At 46.0% G+C, this 17864-nt stretch overlaps 1 protein-coding gene across 6 annotated transcripts in view; it reads right to left on the minus strand.

Moving 5' to 3' along the window:
• AKAP9 (A-kinase anchoring protein 9) overlaps positions 1–17864 on the minus strand; it is a 172142-nt gene that overhangs the window by 118958 nt on the left and 35320 nt on the right. For all 6 annotated transcript variants that reach the window (XM_085878544.1, XM_085878542.1, XM_085878540.1 and 3 more), the window contains 7 exons: positions 14255–17527; positions 13535–13880; positions 11276–11355; positions 8216–8327; positions 7977–8059; positions 7780–7888; positions 6435–6595 (listed from right to left, as the gene is read on the minus strand). In XM_085878544.1, coding sequence (XP_085734670.1) covers positions 6435–6595; positions 7780–7888; positions 7977–8059; positions 8216–8327; positions 11276–11355; positions 13535–13880; positions 14255–17527 — 4164 coding nt within the window. The remainder of the gene's footprint in view (positions 1–6434; positions 6596–7779; positions 7889–7976; positions 8060–8215; positions 8328–11275; positions 11356–13534; positions 13881–14254; positions 17528–17864) is intronic.

Below are 17864 nucleotides of genomic sequence, written 5' to 3' on the forward strand. Positions count from 1 at the left end.
GGAGATCGCTCGTCGCGGGACCCAAGCCAGCCAGCCATTCTCCCTCCCCCAGGGCATCAACAATTCCCCCTTTCCCCCACGCTGAGATAGTGCAACAAAGGGGGCACCGTTCCCACCCCACTCCAAACGTCGTGCCAACGAAACCCGCGAAGGAGCACGGAGTCGGGGCACAGCCACGCGGCCACATCTGTGGCTCGTCCGCCAACGCGTCACGAGGACGCGGGTAGGACCCACCCGGTCTCGCGGACCTGGCCGCTCCTTCAGGTCCCGCGCACATATTGGCCTACAGGCCCGTCTGCCCCCTTGTCTATGAGGGTGGCTTCTTTCCTTTGCTTTTGAGTAAATGTGTGATGGCGCCATTTGTAAAGTAGAACTGTATAAGTGTTGCCGTGTGTGCGCGTAGTCGGAAGTAACTCTGCGTCATTGTTTCTTTTGTTTTACTGATATAGGTGCATTTTGACTGTTTGGCTGTATATGTGTGCTTTCCGTGTGTCGCGTAATAAATGTGCATTGTGTGAACTGTTTTCCCGTTTCACTTCGTCTTTTCTTTATTGACTCTCCATCCTTCTTCACGTAAAGGGTTCGTAGTGGGCTTAATACGCCCGGTAATTAATCGGAACCGTCGAGGCCGACGATAACACCGCTCGGTTATCATTGTGGCATAGAACGGACCGCTTAAGCGGTTCGTGTCCGGAGTCGGCCTGTGGCGTGGTGCGATCGCCCGGTCGACCATTCACGCAGGTACTTAGGTAGATCGAATTTGGCGAGCGACCCTATCCTGCTTGGGTGGGCAATTGGCACGATCGTAGTGAGGTTAAACCCCCACCCGTGACTGGCTCCCGGCGTTGGTCCGAGAGGGTCACGACAAAATTGTCCGTTCCGGTGGGCGAGGCGGCCGCCATTCGAGTCGAGCGGCCGATCGCACGCCGGCGGGCGCGAATTCGCAAGAATATATACAAACATATATATATATATATATATATATATATATATATATATATATATATATATACATATATATATATATATACATATACATAATTATGGTTCTGGAAACCGCATGCCTCGAAGGCAGCGTTTCTCAACCGGGGTTCCCGGGAACCCGAGGGTTCCGCAAGAGGTCGCTTGGGGTTCCGCGAGAAACAGTTATAAATAGGCTAATGTATTTTTGAGTAGTTTTTGTTTGATTTAATATTCGTAATTTTACTATACACATACGGCATATTGTTGGAAACTCCTTGGTTATTATAATGGAGGCTTCAACCTCTTATATTATTTACAATTATAACAACCATAGGGAATGTTATATTATAACAACCATAACAACCACGAAGCGCGATGGACGCCCGGAATAACGACGCATCATTGAACATGGCACACGGCCAGTACGTGATGACGTCACCCACTCGAAGCACGATGCGCGATGGACGCCCGGAATAACGACTCGTCATTGAACACGGCACACGGCCAGTACGTGATGACGTCACCCATTCGAAGCACGATGGACGCCAGGAATAACGACTCGTCATTGAACACGGCATACGGCCTGTACATGATGACGTCACCAATGATGACGTGGTCTGTCTCTGCCAATAAATTTGACAAAAAGGGGGTCATTTTTTCCTTAAACCAGGTATCCGAAAAAAATATATTATATTTACCACGTGAACTACGATAAAAATATAAAAGAGCTTGATATTAATAATGGTATATAATAATTTTTATGCAGGGGTTCCCTGAGACATGAAAACTATTTCAAGGGTTCCACAAGGGTAAAAAGGTTGAGAAACGCTGCTCTAAGGCAATGGCACCTAACATACAGTGATCCCCAGACAGTTATTTCAGAAATATACGTGCAGTTATACCTTTCCCTCATGTCTCATGGGTAAACGGGACGAAGTGCGGTGTGGGTCTCAAAGTTAGGTCTGATTATATCTCTTTCTTCCTTTCTGCCATCAGCGAGGCCGCCACGTATGATACGTATGAATGTCCTCGCGGAGGCCAGAAGAAACATCAACAACACGATGGAAAAATCCTCCCCTGCAAGAATAGTGTCTAAGGGAATAGTAGAACCATACATTAAATCACAACGCTGCACAGGACGCGCGCAACACGCTCTTTTCAACCCTAATGTGCATTTAATCATTATATCAAATCCTTTCCTTCAATCCATGAAACAGATCGGGATGGCACTTTGCTCAGGCAGCCACCTGTGAGGATCACCACTGTGATAAATAACCGCATACACGATGGCAGACCCACGTGCAGCCCCGTGATGGTTACTATCGCACTGTACGGGGCAAGCGTAGCGCACCTCTTCATTCGGGTCTGCGCGCTGATTACAACGGCGTCTCACCATCAATCTTTGCTCGCCAATGCGGCCACCAATATCTCACGCGGACGGCAGAGATCTTCTCGCACCTCTGCTTCGATGCAGCCACCACCAAGAAGAGGCATGCTGTACGGCCCTGATCGCTCGGGCCGCATGGTGTATGGATGAAGCAAGCGCATTGATCAGCGCCAACCACAGCGTGCCGGGGGTGCCCGAGCGGGCATGCGGGGCGGACGCGGCCCTTGGCCAGTCGCCGGAGCACGGCGCGGGAGTTCGGTGCGGGGCGGTTCATGTCGCAATGTTCGGAGAAAGACAATTCCACAGCTCGGTGATGTCTCGCCGGATGCACCAATGAGGCGGCTTCCGGTCATGGTGGCCGGGCTGTGCGGTGGCAGGAGCCCAATGTGAGTGCCACATTCAGGTGATGACGCATTGCTTCAGGGCGGTGCCCCGCCATGCACCGCAGGGCCTTTCAAAGGAAGGATCGTGAAGCCGTCCGAAGTCGTCTTCTTCCTCTTTTTCTGGCCTTGGATCGATCTCTGCATGTGCCTGTTGCTCCGTCTTCTCCGCCTGCCTCTTGCCGCTGGCTCCACCTACCCGCCTTCTCCACCTGCCTCTCACCACTGGACAACCCACTCACCTGGCTCCACCTAAAGTCCTCCCTCACGCCAGACGGTCTCGCACTTTCTCACGGACTGCACGCGCTGTGCCGGCAACATAATCAGGCAGGAGACGACGCACCAACTCTCAAGGAAGGATCGCTCAGCAGAGCATCCCCCAAAACATACTGGGTTGCGTGGTCGGTCAACCGTGCAAGGTATTACGAGACCGTTAGCCTCATCTCCTCTCCTTTCTACTTATTAATTCCTCCGCCATTCGGTCGCCCCTCGATCCGGTGGAAACCCTCTCCGTTTTCCCTCCATTCATGCATTGCGTAATTGGGCACGTTTGATCCGTCTGTGGTCGTTAATCCTTCAGACTGATCAGGTCACTTTCTTTGCATGGGACTGTCCATTCGCACATGCATGTTCATGGCATGAGGTGCGACGCTTTTACCATGTAGGGTGCAGCACATCTCGCAGGCAGGGTACAGTGAGGACTGCACTGTTAATACTTGCGAGTGAGGGAAGGGGCGGGGGCTCCCGTCGTGGCCTTGGGCGCATGAAGGGAGGGGCGTGGGCTGCATTGAAAGTTTCTTAAGAATGACGTGACATTTTCCACAGGCTGCATCGGAGACCCGCCACCATCGGATGCGCACCAATAAGGAGGAGGCTCGCACGAGCCGAGATATGAAGAGGAGGAGGAAACAAACACACGAGAGGAGACGAGAGAGAAAGCTTGTTCTGAGAGGAGAAAAAGCTCAGAGATTCTGTGACAAAGAGAAAGAGGAGCAGAAGGCTCAGAGACGGAGAAAGCTCAAGAGAGGAAGAGAAAGAAACCAAGAGGGACCGAGAGTTTTTGGGGCAGTTTGAAAAGCCCAAAATGTGGTTTGGTTTATGGGGAGCTGCTGGACACAAGGGCCCAGCAGAAACAAAGTTTCTTGCAGCTGGCATATCTGGGACGTCAGAGAGGACTCGCCGACTGGGTCTGGGCACCTCAGGGACACGGCCACGTTTCGCATCACGTGGCATCACTGTTGCCCATCTTCCCCATCCTTTCCACCCCATTCTCCAGTATATTTGAGCGAGCACAACCCCGTCGGGCTGTGTGAGGTGAAGGAGAAAATAAAAGACCCTACTTTTCTTTTCTTCTCAAGTCTTCCTTGCTTTATTCTTCTCCCCTAATTTGAATGACAGCCATGTGTCCTTTGTGGAAGTAAGATTGAACAAGAATGAATACGTGCATGGTTAAATGTGCTGTTATGTGCCTTTTGCATTCTGGCCTGTAAATACTTATTTTAAATGATTCCTTGTGTGTGTGTAATAAATAATTGTTTGTTGTTATTTCCAATCTGTCTCGGTAGCCTTTTCCTTCGTTGGTCCAACATAGTGCTCAAGTATAGTTGGACGGGAAGATTATCCCACCTGATTTGTTTTGTTACCCGGTGCTGCACCTATCTGTTCCACTCAGCAGATCACCACCAGGTGTGGTGCTGAGGATGTGGCCTCTAGTTAGGTTGTCATGCCAATAGAAAGGTATCGCGGACACATTGAAGCATAGCCCTGCTCGGCCGGTAGTCTAAGTCAAGTGGCTATGGCTGTGTAAGATTTCCAACCTGTTGGACCACCGAGTTATCTGTCATTGGCAGCCTGAGGACCGGGTGTTCAGGAGAAACTCGAGTGCTTCCCCTCATGGCGAGCCCCAAACGCTAGGCCGTAGCAATATATTATAAAATATACCCATCAGAGATGGGGAATCCCCCGCCATTGTAAAATAATTGAAATCAGATAAGCGTTTTTCCATTTATTACAAAAAAACTTTTTTTCAAGATAGCCACCCCAGTCGGCCATCTTGGATCCGGCCACACCCAAAAATCAATAGGGTTCTTCCTTTTCAGGTGGACCATGTGTGACCCAAATTTCAAATCAATATGGCAAACAGTTTATCAGTTATCACACTCAGAGCTATAAATGTTGACGCTCAGCCAGCCAGCCGGACGGACGGACAACCGCCCCAGTCGGCCATCTTGGATCCGGCCAAAACCAAAATCAATAGGGTTCTTCCTTTTCGGGAGGTACATGTGTGACCCAAATTTCAAATTGATATGGCGAACAGTTTATGAGTTATCGCACTCGCAGCTATAAATGTTGATGCCCATCCAGCCAGCCGGACGGACGGAGGACGGACGGACGACCCGGGTGACAACAATATCCCCCTTCCGCTACCCGGCGGGGGATAAAAACAGAGACCCACCCACATCTCTCAACTGTGAATGGCGGGAATAACCAATTAGCTCTCACCTGATCAATTAAACCCAGGTGGCTATGATTATATAAATAAATCGACTCCTCCCATGCTCTTCTAGCCAAAGAAGCTGCATAAAACAACCATGATAGGCTACCCAAAGTAAGCCCTTCACTGTTTCAAACCCTTTCCAGAATTCCTCCACAGCTGAAAAGACATTCACAAATAGTACAGACATGAGAATCCCAATGCTACACACCCCCTCAGCTGCCAGACCGGTTTCATTGCTTGTTGGCGATTCAACAGCCACAGCACAGACAGAAATGCTTACCAATGAGGCTCCCAAGCAACTAATGTAGGCAGACCTTTGCTAGGTAGATAGTGTGGGTTTTAAATACTCCTGCCCAGATTTATACAGAACCCGGTTTTTTTATAAAAAGAAAATGTTGCTGTTTGGGCATGCTTTAATGCCCTTTACGTCCCCTCCCATCACACTGCCTTCCCTCCTCCTGCCCTCACACTTAACTCCTCTCAAACCCCCTCCTCTCTCCATCCACCATGGACATCTCTGGGCAGTTTCAGCATGCTGTATTAATGTGTTGCTTTGATGCACCACATCTTGTTCCATCCTGCAGTACTCCCCCTCCCCCCCAACTTCCCTTTTCTCCACAAGTCCCACAACCAAACGCAAGTCGAGAACCCCTCCCCCCTTTTCCCCCTCAAGTCCCCCTCCCAACCACAAGTCCAGAACCCCCTACCCTCACGCTTACCTCCCCCAATCCTCCTCATTCCCAACCCACATCCCAGAGTGTTTAGCAACGTTTTGTGAGGCGTCACCCTTCCCACCCATTCCCCTTCCTCACTCTTCCCCCCCTTCCGAGCTCTCTCCTTCCTCACACCCTAGCACCCCACCCCTTCTCATTGCCCCCTCTCCCCCGCCCGCCCCCCCCTTAATACTCCGATCAGCGAAGCGAAGAGTTGCATTTGCTCATGTGTATGTACATATATATATATATATATATATATATATATATATATATATATATATATATATATATATAAATAAAACACACACACACACACACACACACACGCACGTTTAATTCCAGACAAGAAAATTAAGATAAATTAGCCTTTTGTTTTACTTTAATCAATAACCTGCCCATCACTGTTTCGTCAAATCATGCATCCCACAGAACAGTTGCTGAAAGTAATGTACACACAGAAGATCTACACTCACTGCAAGAAACTTGCTCACCTGAGGGTCGGTGCTCTTATGCAACATCTTGAGCTGCTCTGACAACAAAGCCAGCTGCTGATCTCGTGCATCCACGGCCATGGTCAGATCAGCATGCTCTCTTTTCAAGCACTCCACATCATGCAGCTGCGAGGAACGGGCCTGCAGTTGTACCATGAGCTCTGTTGGCGGCCGGTCAAGGGGGCAACAAAAAAGTTATAAAGATATCGAATTTGGTGGCTTTCCACATGTGATACATGAGTACTATCTGAAAATTTCCTAAACGAGAGTGTTCATAGAACACGTTACCCCACGCAGTGTTCAAGTTTACACTTCAAGTGAAACAAGATAATGGTATTAAAGTTCTTTTTTTAACTCCGAACATTTATTGCCATTGAAGCAGTCTCACACACCATCTTATTTAATATATCCAAGTACTGCAAAAATCCAGGTTCTTGGAAGTGACAAGAAGGTGATTTGTGTTCTACAGTGTTCAAGCATCCTACTGTTAATTCGCAAATGGTCACTGCCTTTAACATCGATACAAATTTTTATTTTCGCCACTTTGGATCAAAAAGCCACATATATCGAACGAAGTTTCAAATTGATCATCTCACCGCCATTAGAGCATTTAAATAACATCAGATCGGCAATAAATGTGAATTGTTACTCCCAGCTTGCCGGTTCGATGACAGAAGTCGCCATTTGCATTTTTACTTCCTCCATCCCTACCCCGTTTAGAGCCCCTTGCGGGCACAGGGAACTTGATAGAATAATACAATTTTAATATCAAAAAAGATTTAAAAGTCGTATAAATAAATAAATTCTAGAATTTACCGCAGTTGACGCAGCGGCTATTACACCACCCTTTCTAACAAGTTACATCAGTTATTCATGCCTGTTCTTTGTGTCCTTTATGACATCCTTAAAAACAGTGAGTTTCCTGTTTAAAATGATCTTAAATTTTGTTTCACTACCAGACAGGCAGAGTAAAAATATTATCTCACTCCTCTGTGCATGTGCAATCGGGAAAATTCACAGCCAAAGTAGTTAAACAGCAGATTTATTTTCCGATTCATGTTCAAAATATAACATCAAATTAAAATAAGTTGCTCCTCGATCATAAAGTGATGTTTGTGGACAGACGGAGAGACATACAGACATGAACCAATTGCTTAACCCCAATTTGCTTTGTGTGCACAGCGTAACGAGCAAGAAAAGATGTGTGAAGGAATTGTTTTTTGGAGAAGTTCAATCGAGTTGGTACATGTCGCCTGAGAATAATAATTATTTTTAGCCACAAAGTGCAATATGAATGCATCCACTGAATGTCGAGGTTCCACAAGGTGACGAGCTGGAGACTTACCACCAAGCTCCTGTCTTGAGGTTCGGCTTGAGGCAAGCTGATCCCGTAGGCTGGAAAGCTCCTCAGTCTTTACGTTGAGTTGAGCCAATGCAGTCTCCAACTCTGCCTCCTGTGCAAACATATCCCACGAATTACTCGGCGCTTCTTGGTTATGCACTGAAGTTTTCGTAACCAGTGCAATGGCTCTCGTGTCTTACCTTGACCAGATGAAGCTTCTGCTGATCAGCCTGCAGTCTCTCCATCTCCACTCTGAACTGCTGCTTCAACTGATAGCACGATGCTAAACAAGCAAAAACACCATCCAGAAATCAACCATTCATATGTTCACAACATTAATACATCATTAGGACAAAGCCATCATAGCTGCTCACAAGACGGTGTCACCAATGTAACCAAGATGCAGACTTTCACAAATACTGGAACGCGTATCGCATACCCTGTTCCTGTTCCTGCAGAGCCTTCATCTCATGCCAGTGCCGAGCTTCAAGGTCATGCCGCAAGCTCTCGACCTTCAGCTCGTACTGCTGCTCCACCTCAAGACGCAAGTCCTGGAGGCACAACATGTGTCATTAATCAAAAAATTCCAGAGATACATTGAAATGGCAGGCATAGGAGAAAGGCCAGCAGAACAATGGTTCATTTTTACAATCAATAAAAGATTTTTTTTTTTTTTTTTTTAAAAAGGTCGAAACACTTTCACAGGACATCCTCAACTTCCCTATTCCAAGATTTCATGCGAAACATTTTGTACTGCTCAAGAAGCAATTAAAACAGAAAAATGCACTGTCTAGAACTGGCATCAACAAAAACATGTCAAAAATCCATCTGACCACTACAAGCCTCCCCTTTCAGGTCTTGGTCCCTCTCCTTTTGGGTATTAATCCAGGGTAATGCGGTCTAAAGATCTCAACAGACAGCACAAGATGTACACACGTCAAAGTCTAAAAAGCAAGAAATTAACATGCCTTAAGCATCCTATTACAGTGCAGACTTTCAATGAAAATGTTCTTGAAGGAAATCTATGACATGATGCGTCTTCGAGGTGTCTGAGCTTCGATTCCAATGTGAAATAAAATCCTTAAACAGGCAATGCATCATGGAGGACATAATCCTGTCTGCTCAAATTCACTTGTGGACATTTAAAATTGCATGGTGATTAAACTTGGTTTTGTTAACAGTGTTATGGTCCTTTTGTTTTATTTGTTTTTTGAATATCCTAATTTTGATTCCAACCAGAAGACAACGATGGTATAGCAAAATCGCTGAAAGTATACTTTTCCCAGGAAACTGCTTCGACAGCACATCTCCTTCTCAGAAAAAGAAAATTGGTAGCAGAGTTAAATAAAATGTGAGGCTTAGAATCTGAAGTGGATTCACTGCAAACACCTTGCGAAGATCACATCATCACTATCAGAAAACACCAGGTAACCGAGGAAGATTCCCAGAGGACTTCGCTATAGCCAATTCAAAAAAATATGACGACACGTCCTGAAACTCAACTGGATCAGGAGCAAGTCACTCAAACCCCCTACACACCTCCTTGGACCCTGATTTTATTTAATGCCGCGAACAAACTTTGGTGCATCATGGATAATGGAGGTTATGGTCAAGTTTCATCAAAATCATGTGTGTAGTTTCAGAGAAAAGAGCAACTACCAACTTTTGGGGGTCAACTCCCCGACCCCCCCCCCCCCCAGACCTCCGTAATGAACGCAGATTTTGATGTGGTCAATGCACTTTGGTACACCACGTGTGATGAAGGTTGTGGTCAAGTTTCATCAAACTTGTGTGTGTAGTTTCATAGAAGAGAGTAAATACCTATTTTGGGGGGCCAAAGAGCCCCCCCCATAGACCCCCTTAATGAGCGCAAATTTTGATGCCGTTGATACACTTTGGTACATCATGGGTGATGAAGGGTTTTTTTCTTCTTTTTTTGTATACATTGGTAAAGGCTCATATGAGAGCGAACACACAACGTACAACAAGGTGGGGGGGAGGGGGGTAGGAGACAAGAGGGGTGGGAGAAGGAAGGACAAAATAGTGGGGAACAGAGACCTAAGGAGATCTGTGGAAGAGAGAGGGATGGGGCAGGGAGCACGGGGTATACAAGATGGACACTACAGGGACTTTCAGGAAGGAAAGCAGGGAATTTGAAGGAGGTGAGTTTGGGGTGGATTCACGGAGGAGGAAAAGATCGAGGTTTTGGATGGGGGAAGAGAAGAGATGATGGTGAACAGCTGTTTTGAAGGCCTGAAGGGAAGAATGGGATTGGAAGAGTGTGGGAGTTTATGCCAAAGGTGGGAAAAAGAGAGGAATGAAAGAGTGAAGGTGAGCAGTGATTCCTGATTTTGGTAGATTTACCAGAAAGGGGTTGCTGGCAGACCTTTATGGCCCTGCGGAAATATGGGGGGGGGGGACATATCACAAATAGAGCAGGGGGGGGCGAGACTGGAGAGGAGACAGTTGAAGACATTCCTGTTCCGACCTGCCCGTGGTAAAAGAGTGAGAGGCTCAAAGACTCAGCCTCACTGCGGGAGATGCCAATGATCCTAAATGCCTTGGTTTCCACAGTGTGAAGCCAAGAAAGGTGAGAGGCAGGAGCACCAGCAAAGAGGGGTGAGCAGTACTCCATCAGGCTGCGGACGAAAGCTTTGTAAGTGGTCAGGAGCTCAGGTGGGCTGAGGAAGGACTTTGCACGACGGAGGATTCCCAGTCGGCGACTGGCTTTGGAAGCCAGGTTGGAAATGTGGCTTTCCCAGGAAAGATCATGACAGATCGTGAGATTCAGAAGCTTGAATGAAAGGACTTCTTCCAGAGGATTGTTGAGAGTATAGTTGGGGGAGTGGGGGGGGGATTGCAAACGGTCCTTTCGGAGAGACATGGTGAGAGGTTGTACTCAAGTTTCATCGAAATTGTGTGTGTCGTTTTGGAGAAGAGAGCAAATTGGGGGGGGGGAGGTCAAAAAAACCCGCTGTAGACCCCCTTGGTGAGTGGAGAGATTGATGCGATCATTAAACCTTCGTGAAACATCAGATATGAAGCTTGTGGCCAAGTTTCATCAAAATTATTTTTGTTTCAAGTGATAACTGAAGTATTTACGGACTGACTCCCTGACTCACCAATGGACACTGCTCGATCGCATAAACTCACCCGACTAAAGTCCTGGTGAGCTAATGAAGCGGCACCTTCCAGAAAGGTCTTTACAGGATTGGTTGGCTGTGAGTGAATGTTATGAAACTACGTTATGGGTACTCGGGTAAAGTAAGCGAAATTATGTTGGGTGTACCACAGCAAAATATTGTTTCCAGAAATTAATGTTAGAGTTAAATACTTTGACCAAAAACTAACTTGATGAATAATTAATGAAAAAAAATTTTTTTTAGCCTTTAATAACTGTGGACATCCAACAAAATAGCAGCTGTATTATTACAAGTTGTACACAAAATGATTTTGCTTGCAAATCTCTTCACAGATTATTTGACATTCTGTACCTCACCTGAATTATCTGTGCTTGTTCTTCCACGGATTCTTGCTTTACCTGTGCAAGCCGTTGTTCAGAAACCTCTTGCAGCTGCCCTGAAAGATAAACAAAAAGCTAAAATTGCAACAACCTCATAAAGTTATTTCATCTCCAGTTTCATCCTTTCATCCCAAGCCTTACCTCAAATGGCTTCACTGTAAACCGCTTGACAGAAGGACAAGGGGATATTTCTTCATCCTGCATTCACCTCCAAAGCTTGTGTGCTCAACACATCCCTCTCTGTCCCCACCTTATTCCACCCCCAGCTCCCCCCCCCAACTCAATGCCTACTCTGAGAAGGCAGAAAAAGCATTGAACCACCGAAACCTCAACTCAGCCTCTGAGACAGACACGGACGACATCAGTGCCCACGTTCTCAAATCCTGCAACGGTGGTCTCGCTTATCCTTTATCTACTCCCTATAGCATGTCCTTCACATTAGGTTGTGTACCATCCACTGAGAAGGCAGCCAACATCACTCCCAGGTGAAAAAAGGTGCAAAAGATGGATACACTCAATTACAGAGCAGTAAGTGTACTCCCAATTTTAAGCAACGTCATAGAATCAATTATCGTCGCCAACAAGTCTTTGCTGTTCCCAAACAGTTCTCCAGCTCTCCTGCTGTCTGTCTCAAAATGTATCGAGGCCTTCAATATTAAACTTTAGGTAGGAGTTCTTTCTCTCTGGGCATATCTCAGCCCTCGGGCATTCATCAATCTGGCACCCTGAATGGATGGTGCATCCAGACTGGTGAATTCACCAATTCATCAGTCTGAATGCCAAACTTCCTCACTGTAGCATCCAAGGCCATATTCAATCCCAAATGACCAACTTCCTCCACTCACACAGTAAATACATAGCCTTCTATGGAATTGTGATCTCTCCCAGGAGAGGTAGGAATTCTTCAAAGCAGTCATGGGTCAAGTATTATTTATTCCTCATGTGCTTAAATCCCTTGCCGAGCCTCACCATCGGTCACAATATCTCGTGGCAGAGCATGGATCAAAGCTGGCCTCCGAAGCCAACCGTAAACTTGGAATCAAGTGTCATGCAAAGTTCTTCTCTGTTAATTCTGAACATCTCACAACCAACATTAAGGTCTTTGGCTGTAGCTCAGTGGAATACTGCACTCCCCTATGGGCGAGTTCTGGAACTTTGTGTTTGTTCTACCTTGTGGAAGATGTGGAATCCAAAACTCTCAACATCAATGGCATGTCCCACACAGAAACTGAAGTACGAGGCCTGCTGCTTTCCTCAGACAAATTGGTGGCTCCTCCAATTTCCTTTTTGGCCGCATCTCAGTTGCGAGACGTGGCTCCAAGAGAGCTCGGCGCTGCTCTTCTTCTTCTTGTGAAGACAAAACCTTTAGGACTCGGCTCTTTTATATACAGGATCCGGATCTCCTTAAATACTAAACACCTGTACACATCCTCGCATTGAGGGTGCCTTTTGAGAGCGTCTATCATGAACTTTTAAATATATTCGGACATTTGCTTTAAAGTTTCGAAAAGTTCACGTTACTATTTAAAGATTATTCCATTTAATGTGTTATAATTTCGTAAATACTCGATTTTCTCGTCATGAACGACGATTGTCCATGACGGGTCTCGCTATTGGCTCAATCAAGGCACGTGACGAAATATCGGAAGTTGTTGTTGTTTTTTTCTTCTTCTTCTTCCGCTTCTTGTTCTTCTTCTTCTGGTGAAGACAAAACCTTGAGGACACGGCTCTTGGACACATTTGTCCTTGTTCTAACTACCTCTCCTCACACCTTATTCCATCCCATGTTCTATCAACCCTCTGACCCTCCCCAGGATGTCAAGAATGCATGAGGTCTTTCAGGGACCTCCTCCTTGTTAAACTCCAAAATTCCAGGTTACTGCCCACCTCCACTCCTTTTGTTCCTCTTTTCTCCCACTTTTGGAATGATATTACTGAGGCAGTGCAATACAACTTTTCCCTGTAGGGGTTGGAAAGTGACTGTGCACCACCGTCATGCGTCATCATGTCAACCTTTCCATATCAAATCTCTTACTCAAGGGTAACTAAGTTCCTCACCTCTATTCTTTCATGCAATTCATTCATCCATTCATGCCCGCACTTATGTCCAACTGTTGCCCCACCGTCTGCAAAACTTCCATCAGATTACATTCCTGTTCTTCCATGAGCCGAGACGTTACATAAAAAGATGGGGGAAGAGGATACAAAATGCAAAAGAAAAACATAGAGACTCACTGAGCTCTTCCTGTTGCTGCAGCCTCAGGAGCTCTAGGGCCTGCTGATGTTCAAGGTGCAACACCTCTTGGCCTTCTGTGGAAGCAGAGAGGTCTCTTTCGAAAGCCTTTGCCACCTGGTCACGTGCTCTCTGCTTCTCAACCTCTTGCAGCTCACGTAACTCTTCCTCACGGACACTCTGAAGCTCGAGAACCTCTCGAGCATGTGTAGCCTTCATGGCATCACATTGCACCTGGAGAGCCAGAACCTTCTCCTCCTCCAAGTTTCTCACCAGTACCTCTACGTAGGCTGCGTGCAGCTGAGTAAGCACAAGCCTCTGAGCTAGTAGGTGGAGCTGGTAGTCTTCCTGAAAAATGTGATAAACAACAGAAATTGAATGCATTCCTCTTTCACTGGCATTGGAAGCAAAACACACATTGCTATTGCTACGATAAAAGACAGCAAAATTCCACAAGTCAATTATACAGTTCATACTCACAAAAAATTTAACACCAAATACAAAAATGTTGTGCTTCTATTACCTTGACCTTGCACATTAATTTAGTTCAGTTTGAGTCACAGATAACCAGAGTGCTCTGGGAAGTGACGTCACTTCCCCCAAATCTCAGTGGTTGCATTTGAAGTTAAATATGGTGGTGTTTCATGTGTATGTGCACAACATATGAATGCAGCTCCCCATGACCTTTCAACATAGAAAACGCAAAACAATGGCCCACTTACCTCAACAGTCACGAGAACAACAGAGCTTTTCTTTGTCACCGCAAGCTCTTTTGTCTTGCCCGCCTCCTCGGCATCCTCCGACTTGCCCGCCTCCTCGGCATCCTCCGACCTGCCCGCCTTCTCGGCATCCTCCGACTTGCCCGCCTTCTCGGCATCCTCCGACCTGCCCGCCTTCTCGGCATCCTCCGACCTGCCCCCCTCCTCGGCATCCTCCGACCTGCCCGCCCCCTCAGCAGCTTCTGACCTGCCCACCTCCTCAGCATCCTCCGAGCTGCCCGCCTCCTCGCCATCCTCCGACCTGCCCGCCTCCTTGCCATCCTCCGACCTGCCTGCCTCCTCGGCATCCTCCAACCTGACAGTCTCCTCGGCATCCTCCGACATGCCCGTATCCTCTAACATGCCAATCTCCTCGGCATCCTCCAACCTGCCAGTCTCTTCACCATCCTCCAACATGCCCGTCTCCTCTGACATGCCAACCTCCTCAGACATGCCAACCTCCTCGGCATCCTCCGACATGCCAACCTCCTCGGCATCCTCCGACATGCCAACCTCCTCAGACATGCCAACCTCCTTGACGTCCTCTGACCTACCCGACTCAACATCCTCCGACCTGCCCACCTGCTCGGTCGTTGTTTGTATACATTTCTCCTGTGTGTGCTGAGGAGGAAGCTGCACTCGAGAGGAAACAGTTTGCTGCTCCAAGTGAGTAATCTTTTTTCTGGAGTCTCCCAGCAAAGTATTCAGGACTTCAAGCTCCTTCAAATGGTTTGCCTTCAGCTCCACCTCTTTCTGCTGCATCTTATTTTCAAGGTCTTCAAGTTGAAGCCACTTTTGCTCAGACTCAGTTTTCACCAAATCCCTTAAAGAAAACATAATTTCTTCAGAAACTTTTAATTTTCTTGTAATTTCTTCTTTTTCTGCGTCAATCAAAGTCTGTGCATCCAGAAGTTCTTTTACGGTAATTTCACTCTGTTCAAGCAGATTTCTTTGGACAGCCATCTCGTTTTTCAGGCAATGATTGAGTTCTTGCTGAGAAGAAAGCTCATTCTCCCTCTGCTCAAGCTCGGATATCAAAGCTTCATGTTCTTCTTGAAAACTCTTCATGCCATGGGTCTTGGAGTGAATTTCTTCAACGACTGATTCACCAACCGTCTCAGATGATGCAAAATCTGTGTGCAAACTCACTGCCTGAGCAGTTCGAAAAGGCTTCTCCGGGGTCTGTACAGCTTCAAGCTTTACCTGGATCGCATCTAGTTTCGCCTCCAACTCCAATATACAACATTCCTTAGTCGACAACATTTTAGAAAGAAATAACAGCTTTGTGTTAAGTTCTTCTTTTTCCTTTTCAGAATTTTCAAGCTTTTCCATCAACTCAAAAGTATGTTTTTCAGGAATGCTTTCAAACACATGGTCTTGAGGAACAGGCGGTTGAACTTCCTCAAGTGCATCACTTTTGCTGCTCACATCTTTGTGCATCTTCACTTCCTGTTTCAATTGGGTTTTAAGCAAACTTAGTTCTTTTTCATGCTGCATCAACTGGATTTCTATCTTCTTCTTTTCTGCAAGAACTTGCTCATGCTCACCTTGAAGTTCCTGAAGGTTAACTTGAAAGTTTTTCTCAGAGAAAGCATACAAGTTTCTCTGACGTTTCATCTCCTCCTTAAGTGCAGTTTCAGACTCTCTGAGTTTTACATTTTCAGTTTGCAGCTCACCTCTTTGATTTTCCAACTCTGCAAGTTGCTGCTTGAAGATCTCAATTTCTTGAAAATTTGCAGCACTAGAAATTTCTTGCACACCCTTTTTCAAACATTCATTATCTTTGCTCAATTCACTAAGCTGCAAATCCAGACTCTCTTTCAATGAAAGAATATCTTTGTATTTATCTTGGAGCTCAGCAACCTGCTGTTCCAGGATTCCCTTTTCCTTTTCAACATTTTCAAGAGCCTCGAGATCAGAATGAAGTTTTTGCAGTTCACTTTGCACTTTACTTTCAGCCTCCTGTGTTTCTTTGTCAAGTTTGCTCATTTCCTTCTTCAGTGCCTCCACTTCTGTTTCAAAGATAGACTTTGCAGCAATCAGAGACTCAAGTTCTTTCGATAGCTTCAATTCATTCTTTCCAAAATTATTCTGCATGTTATCCACTTGCCGTTTGTGGAGTTCTTGCATTCCCTCTATTTGCCGTTGGTTCCTGCTTTCCAGTTGGGTCTTAAAAGCACTCATCTCTTCCTCATGTTGAAATATGAGCTCAGTACGTACCCTCTCTAGCTCAGCTTCCTGGGACTCAGCCATCCTATCCAGAACGGCCTCCTTCTCTCTTTCAAGCATTTCCAACTTGATTTTGTAGTTCGTCAGTTCTTGCTGATGCTTGGATTGCAAGTCATCAGTGGTAGCACGAGCTTCGGCAAGTTGTAATTTCAGCTCGTCGATGGTCGCTGTCAGTGTCTTGAGCTCCGTATTGTGTTGCTCTTCTGAAGTATGCGCTTGGGTAAAGCTTTCCACCTGCTTATGAGCTTGACTAACCTGGTAACGAAGGTTTAAAATTTGATCTTCATAAACCCGTTGTGCTTCACTCCACTCCCGCTTTGCCTGCTTAGCATTGCTTATGAACTCCTGCCTCAGCTGATCCCGTTCTAGGTGTGATTCCCGTAATTTGATGTTCAACTCATTGATTGCCAAATTCATCAACCCAATCTGTTCATCATCGACGCTGTGACTCATGTCACGCGTGGCGATCCTATCAAGCTCAGCTCTGTGAAGGGCATTAAGTTCTTCCACCTCATTCTTGTGCTGCTCCCTCATTTGTTGCTTCATTTGAATGAGCTGCAAGCCATGAGTTTCATCCATCTCGGTGCGCAGCTGGTCAAACTTGAATTGCATTTCTATTTCCATCTTCTTAAGTAGCTCTGCTGGATCGGTACCACCAGTACCGTGGTACTGCTTCTGCAGCTCCTCGATGTTACCCATAAGCTCCCTGACCTGGTTGGAGGACTGCCTCTCCTTGTTCATGATGGTGGACAGTTGGTTTTTAATCTTTTCATTCTCTTTCTCTTTCAAAAATAATTTGTCTTGAAGGAGAGCAGAATCATGGTCTACTTTATCATTCTTTTCCCTCAACTCCAAGATGACAGATTCGTGCTCCCTAATTTTGTGGCTTTGATCAATTATTGTCGTCTCATTTTCGTTAAGTATCCCACTAAGCTCACCAATGGCATCTTCTTTCATTTTCAACTTTGTGTTGAGATCAGCAAGGCAATCTTCCTTTCCTTTTGAAACCTGCAAACACCACCACCATTGAATATTATTCTCAAGGATTGAGAATGGACCTTCAAAGGTCTAGTTATCAAGGGATAAAAATGGTTGCATAATGGAAGAATGTCAAGTATTACTCAGAAATAATCTTAAAAACAAAACAAAATGAATGTGTCATTGCCACAAGAACAAACTTCATTCTCCCAAATAATAGAGTGCAAAAAGCAAAGATATTCTGCAACTGGATCATTATTAAAGCCTCATTTAGGATCTTCCAAAACTCTGAATAAAGTCTCGAGGTCAAATCGCAAAAAAATACATCAACGTTGTGAAAGTGAACCTCCATCCATAACACATGGCT

This window comes from Eptatretus burgeri, chromosome 4 (assembly GCF_056783735.1).
Source record: "Eptatretus burgeri isolate ZD-2024b chromosome 4, Ebu_testis_v1, whole genome shotgun sequence".
Lineage (NCBI taxonomy): Eukaryota > Metazoa > Chordata > Myxini > Myxiniformes > Myxinidae > Eptatretus > Eptatretus burgeri.